General features: G+C 40.5%; 1 protein-coding gene across 1 annotated transcript in view; it reads right to left on the reverse strand.

The window, feature by feature from the left end:
* Positions 1-7500, reverse strand: part of LOC138021791 (bromodomain-containing protein 7-like) — a 22664-nt gene that overhangs the window by 9685 nt on the left and 5479 nt on the right. Inside the window, exons 8-15 of the mRNA XM_068868794.1 lie at positions 6854-7011; positions 5670-5775; positions 4319-4388; positions 2039-2146; positions 1580-1715; positions 1113-1224; positions 868-951; positions 503-562 (exon numbers count right to left, since the gene is read on the reverse strand). Coding sequence (XP_068724895.1) covers positions 503-562; positions 868-951; positions 1113-1224; positions 1580-1715; positions 2039-2146; positions 4319-4388; positions 5670-5775; positions 6854-7011 — 834 coding nt within the window. The remainder of the gene's footprint in view (positions 1-502; positions 563-867; positions 952-1112; positions 1225-1579; positions 1716-2038; positions 2147-4318; positions 4389-5669; positions 5776-6853; positions 7012-7500) is intronic.

A 7500-nucleotide genomic window follows, 5' to 3' on the forward strand; every position in this document is an offset into this window, starting at 1 on the left:
TTTACAATTATCTCCACGTTGTCCAAAAATGAACAAAAAAATCAATGTGGGAAGTTCAAAAAATTTCACGATTTCTGCTCGCGGGACATCAAATCCTGCCATCTTGCGGCTGCAAGGCGCGTGAAACTGTGGTCGCTAAATGCGAACTTGATCTTTAAGGGAACCTCACCAGTTGACTAAATTCACTTAATTAGTCCACTTAAACAATATTTGGCAGAGAAGATTTCACTTCAAAGATTTAATTGCAATATATTTGGGTTTACAGACACTGGCCTTATTCGATAACGATGCCCGATTTTGTCACATTTTGGGTGTTTTTCCGGACATGTTCTCTCCAAAACGAAGTCGGTGACCCCCCATTTTTTTTACATTTCTGACATAACTAACTCATCATCTTACAGTGGTAAAAGTTTCAGAAGAAAATCAATGTTGAAAAAATTTTGCGCGAACGTCCTTAAGCGGGAACAAAAAGAAAGAGACTACAACCCAGGCGATATCGTACCTTTGAATTGGCCGCACTTACAGCAGCTACCACGTGTTTTTCTGCCGGACCCTGACTTGACTGCAAGACAAATAAAATAAAAACGCAAGGATCCATATTAAATATTAAAACACCTTCAAGTATGTGGAAAAAGGCAGCAAGAACCTAAAATGACTCAATTGAGCCCTTTGCAGGATAGTGATCACGTGGTACAAAAACCGCCATACTGAAACGCAAATTGCCCACTGGGACATCTAAAACAAAGAAAATTTTGATTAGTTGCTTTGTTTTCGATGTCCCAGTAGGTAATTTGCGTTCCAGTATGGCGGTTTTTGTACCATGTGATCACTATCCTGCAAAGGGCCCATTATCGTTTTACCACTAACCTTATTTTCGGCAGTCACAATGTTCGTGATTTGCTGTGTATTCTCGGTCTCCTTCGCTTGTTTTTCCTCTTCTGCTCTCTCCTTCTAAAAAAAAAGGATAAACAACGAAAATATCCACTTTGGGCATAAGCCCGACATTCATCCACAACACATCTTAGACGGCCATCCCACCCTTCCTCCGCCCAATCAAAAAGACTGATTCGGCAATCGAGGACGACATACAGCAAAGTAATTTTGCAACATACCTCAGCCATCACTTTCACGTACTTAGAGTGCGCGCCTTCAGTAAGAGCATCCAGTAATCTGTCTACTGCTTCATGTGAAAATGATGAAGCGTCCTTCACGAAGGCTTGAAGACTGCGTGTTCATAAAAGGAGAAAACATAATTAATTTACAGAAGTATCCTTACAGAGTTAAAGACCTCTTCAGGCTTGCCAGTTTCCGAGATATCTCGCCTCAGGATAAAATCCTCTCGGCACCGGCACACTACGAAGTGTTTCTATGAGAAGGCGAGCTACCCAAGTTGCTGCCGCCGCCTCGGTCCGGCTGGGATAAAAGATTGAGGGAGCTAAAGCAAGGGGCTTTCTTGAGCCACGGCTGGAAGAGAACATTTTGTGTGACTCGGTGGCTCAAAAATCCTCCGTTAAGAACCCTGCCGTCAACTAACTAAGTACTCTTATAGAGGCCGACAGCATCCATTGATCTGACTGACCTCTTGGCATAATGAATGCCGGTGTCATCCCCGTAGGTACTGTAGAGCAAATCGGATTCCTCTTTGGTTATAGTTGCCCTGGACGAGTCATATGACGGAGCGAATGACCCATAGGGTCCATACATCAGATAAGACACTGAAACGAGAAACAACAGAACAATAAAGCAATATGTAATGTAATAATATGATGAACAGCTAAGGGACGATACCTCGCTGACAATGAACTATGATTTAAGGAGCAAAAGGATGAAGCAGTGGGAGCAGAAAGCTCTTCAACAACTCAAGCCACATAATTAGCCAATCAGAGCTTGCAAGAATTTTCCCGAGCTATAAGAGCTGGTTGCATTGTTTGATTCGAATTACGATTGGTTGGTTTAAATACTTGCATCTCTTCTCATTGGTCAATGCGATTGAATTAGGTTACGGTTTTGCGAAACTCGATTGGAAACGACTTTTTACCTGGAGTTGCCTTATTCCTTTTATCCTCTTTAAAGCCAGCAGTCGTATGCGAGCCGGCTGCCACTTTGCCAAGAGATGCACCCAGGTTTACAGGCTGGTACTCAGGCACTGGCAAGAAACAATAAAATCCACATTTAACCACAGCAAGTAATTCAAGCTTTATTTCATTTCAAACATTACTGCCGAGAGCAATGCAAGAACATGCACGGAAAGTTGTTTTTTGTGGCTCTCAGATAATATGCGCTAAAAATTGGCCAATTTTGCGGACGGAACAGTACGGATCGCTTGACTATAATCTATGGCGTGCTTCCCTCTCGTTTCAGTTACCCGGCAAGCAATGTTATAAACATTTACTTATCTCTTTTTTCAATTTCAACTTATCGCCCAAGGGCGGCTCTCCAAACAGCCACTAAAGGGTATTTACATTAGACCGGCCGGGACGAATTCAGACCGATATGAACTTGTACCAGTATGAAATTTTTGCAGCCCTTTACATGAAGCGGGGACGAAATGCTATCTTTTGTCTAATAAATAAATAATAAGTACATAATGAGCTTAGCAGGCGCGTTTTTGAGATGCGGACGGCAACCGTAAGTGAGAATCTTTTCTCCATTGCAGATGATTAGTATAAAAATCTGGGAGACACCACTGTCCTGGCACGCGAAATATTCTCTTCTCATCTCGCCCGCGTTTCAAAAACGCGCATGCTTAAGCTCCCAATTACCTCCTAAGATTTTGAATAACAGAACGTTTACCCTTTGCCACCACAGAACGAGAATTACAGAGTGATTTTACACTGGCCAACGCGAGACGATTTTATTAGCCGATTGGGGACGCTTTAGCTGTGAATGGCTTAAAGTACGCACGATGTTAATATTCTAATAGACCCTTCTCCAAAATGACGGCAACGAATTTGAAAGAGTTAAAATTGAACTCAATGAAAAACTGATACCAGAAATAGAAAGAGCACCTTTCCTTTAGTAACCCTACAAAGTTTCAGTGTATTAGGTGTTATATCAGCTGAGAAAACGTAAGTTGAAATTTGACAAATTTATTGACGTTTGTATGACTGGGGGTATGCGACATAACATACCTCCAATAATACAAACGTCTGTAGTGAAATTTTTCATTTTTTAACATACATTTTCTCAGCTGATATTACACCTGATAAGCCAAAACATGCAGGGTTGCTAAAGAAAAGGTGCTCTTTCTATTTCTGGTATTAGTTTTTAATTTTAAGTTATTTGAATTTCCGGCCGCTATTTTGGAAAAGGGTCTATTCTATCTTATAAACGTTTGTTGCGAATAATCTAAATAGCTTCCTTTCAAGAGTGCACAGGAACGAGATATGGAAATTAATACTTTTGAGTGTTAGCGCCAAAGTGGTATGATTTGAATAGCCTCCCATTAAGAGGGCACAAGAAACGAGTTCACAGAGGACGAGATAGCCTACGTGTAGCCGTACCCTCCCCCCGGGGTACGGCCAAGGACTAGACGGGTAGGGGACGGGTATTCCCGAACATCTCCTTCTCTGATGGTTGTAAAAACGTCACCGAATAGATTATAGTTCGAGCGACATCGTCGTCCACAAATACAGTCAACTCCCGCCTTGCGGACACCTCGATATTACGGACAGCAGCTAAATCCCCGGCGAAAGTTACAGGTGGTTAACTGAAATAAACTCCCGCTATTACGGACTTATGGATACTTGATTCGGTCCCAACGTCACAATTTTATTGTTTTCTCTCTCATTATAGCGGACACCGAGCAGCACCTTGGAATATTTGCACACATATCAAGTCTATTTTTTCTGCTTTTTTGATTCATAGAGGGGAGTTTAAGGTTGCTCATGAATTTAGTCTCTTTGGCGACAAAGTGGGGGAAGTTGCAATTCAAAGGAGAAGTACACAGAGCCGATTGGAACGATATTTCAAGACAATGTGATCGCTGATGCAATCAATAGCTGATGTTAAGGTTTTTCCTTGAAAATAATTTTTTTTAGAGATGTAGATTATTGTACTTCAGTTCAATAGGAAACCAAAACGATGCATGTGTGGACATTGCTGCAATATACGATAATTGTTTTTTACGTACTTTGTACTGTACACAAAGGGTACGTAACTCCTGTTCTGTTCTGCTCTATTTGTACATAAAGTTCTGACGCTCTTTACGTGCCCCCCGTTATTACGGACTCTCGCTATTACAGACATCAAATCGTGGTCCCGAGGGTGTCAGCTGTAACGGGAGTTGACTGTAGCACGATTTCCGCCGACTAGTTACCTTCAGAATCAACGGGATTTACAACCGCTAATGTTGTAGTTCCATCTTTATTTTTCCGGAGAAAGCCAACCTGTGATAAAATGGGCAACAATATTTTGACAACTTGGCGAAAATTCTGTTTTCAATTCACTTTGAATGGGGGCTTTTGTTCCAGATGTCTTGATTAACGCGTCGTTCAATAAGGGAATTTAAAAAAACGCTTTAAACCAAAACTCTTTGGCATAATTATCTTAACCCGATAGTTTTTCTTTTCTTTCGCACTTTCGCTCAAAAACGTTGCAGGAAGAGTTGTCGACTGCTAAACACGCTTCGCGTGGCATTTCTTGTTTCCAAGTTTCATGTCTTGCTGCCTATCGGGAGAGTTGAAAACACTGACCCCCAGTCCATGGACTAGTCACCGATGGACTACCCCAAAAGTACTACTTCAAGTGAGTACTATTGGTTGTAATTAAGCAGCATCACAATTGGTGCTACGCCTAAACACCCATTTTAAATGGCGTTGGTCAACAATATTTAAGTCTAAGCACCCATTTTAAAAAGGTTAGCTTTCGATAATTGTTGTGATGGTCGATTACTAAAGTGAAGTGAGACTGGTGCAATACCCGAATTTAGTCGCATGTGGCCGTGCGGACGAAAATAAACAAGGTACATGCAATGTAAGTATATAATCAATTCAGTTCTTTCAATAGTACTCATTCTAAATTGTGTTCTTTTGAGTTAGTCTATTTTAAAGTAGTCCATTTGGGTAGTCCATCATGGTAGACCAGAACCGAGGTTGCTGACCAGCGGTTTTCGTTAAAACAATGGTTTGCTGGGGGTACTCAGTCTCGCGGGCTCAGAAAACCTGGTTGTGGTCATTGTTATTTAAGGTTTTTCGTAGTTTCATGGGTTGGGGGTCAGTGTTTTCAAATCTCTCGTTGCCGAGTCGTTTTCTCGCTTCACACGCCCTGTGAGGCTCGCGCGCTTCACACGCGAGGATCACGCGTACAGCGCTTCGCACCTTCCGATAAATGGAAGAGAACGACTGTTTTGCAGTCTACAAGTAGAATGTAATAGTATATTCTCCTTTACACAACTCGTCTGGAGACAACGCAACATTATTTTTTTAAGCTATGCGCCATGTGCTGCAATTTGCATTTTACGTGTATTTCCAACCATTTGGGATACCAGGCGACATGTCTGGGCAGCGCACTCACAGCGGCACAAGTATTTTGACCTCAAACTCGGAAGAATCTATTAATCACGCAGTCAAGAGAACGTGTAGCACGACAAACATATACATTTTCATTTTTTCTCAACTGCACTATGCACCGAGTTAATGAACCCATTTCAGATTATCTGAACTTCGTACCTTGCTATTGGGATGTCTTGCCTCTAACTCAGCTGCCATTCTTCTTGAAGCCTCCTGAACTTGCGCGAGAAGCTTGCGACTAGCTGAAGTATGTTTTGATTCTGATCTGTGGGAATTAAGAGCAATAATACTAACTAACTAACCGAGTTCGAGGTCCGTACCGTAACCGACGGACCGAGTTTTTTTCCGTTGGTTTTGCGCGGGCCATAAATCAACGGGAACAAACGAGGATCCGTAATTTACAGTGCGCACCGAGAAAACGAGGTTAGTAAGATGTTTATTATATCTCTGTGGTGATCAGCCACGTGGGAAAGGTAGTTGAGGTCAAGCGGAAGGTTCGACTAGCTCCCACAAAGACTGCAGTGTCAAAATCCGAAAAACGAAATCTTCTTGGCTGTTTGAAATACATGTAGTTGCTTGCAAGATTCAAACAGTTTTACAAGTTTATGTAACAGAAACGACATGAAAACTTCATAGAGAATGTTTCATCGAAATCACTAAGCGCGTACTATCTGAGAGATACATGTATAATAATGCTGATTATATTAACAAAAAAAAAAAATATGCAGCGCATTGTTCAATGATACAGAAAAGCTGATGAACAAACAGTTCGAGGGGGAGTTTTTAATAATGGAAAAAATGACAGGCATTGCATTCCTATTGAAAATACCAGTGAGATCACAGGCGCCCTCAAAACACAACGCAACGCAATTGAGTTGGTTGGTTCTCAACTCTGCTGCATGCAGTTTTTCTCAGGGTACTCCAGTCTTCCTTTTCGTCTAAAACAAACATTTGATAAGTTTTCATTTAATTTCGATTTGGTTTGATTTGAAGACTGTGCGTCAGGAAAATTATAAGGTACCCTTCTAAGATAAAGACTATTGCATTTTCCTGCTGAAGACTGTGAAAAAACTGTATGCAATGCAAAAATGCTCAAGAACTCAAAACGGCCACATTGATTTGTACGGATTGGAAGAGGCCGCTAATAGTGCTTACTTCTGCAAAATTTACATTTCTGCTCACTTTAACACCAGCATGCACATCCCTCCTTATTAAAAAATAGAATTAATTAATTTTGCTCTCATGAAGGGATGATCCTCAAGGCATCCCCTCATAAATCTTTCTTGTGGCAGTTAAATCTACCTTTATTAATTTCATTTTTTAAAATAAAAAAAAAAAACAACCTTGGTTTGATCCTCTTTGTTGCCTGCTGTATACTACTCTCCTCTGCATCTACTGTGTCAACATCTATTGGTTCATCAGAGCCACGCTCTTCTGATTCAAGCCCAAGATATTCTGGCACAGGATACCCAATACCACGATACATGTTTATTATTTTCTCCTAATAATAATGCAGGCAATAAAAAACCTTGTAAATGATCACACATTGTAACCTGGATTTTCGTATAAACCCAAGAAATCATAAAGAGGAATATTTTATTTTTACATAATATTAATTTCCATAAGGTCACAATAGTAGCAAGTATGATAAATAGTGTAGGAAACATGTTTCGGCATGCTTATGCCATCATAGTTTAATGAGTTCCTAAGTGTAGACGGGTAGACTTTATAACTGTTCACACTTAGGAACTCATTAAACTGATGATGGCATAAGCATGGCGAAACATGTCTTTTGAAAAAGTTGTCTGTTTCCTACAGTATAATATTAATTATATGGAAATGCAGTGTTAAGTATATTTGAAATGGCAATATCAAAAAGAGAGAAAAACTGGGCTTGTTATTCACACTGGTGGATGCAATCTTCGTACATGTACATTGTACAGGAATTATTGTTAAAACCATGAAATTAATCTATGGCTTTATAAAAACT

This window comes from Montipora capricornis, chromosome 10, assembly GCF_036669925.1.
Source record: "Montipora capricornis isolate CH-2021 chromosome 10, ASM3666992v2, whole genome shotgun sequence".
NCBI lineage: Eukaryota > Metazoa > Cnidaria > Anthozoa > Scleractinia > Acroporidae > Montipora > Montipora capricornis.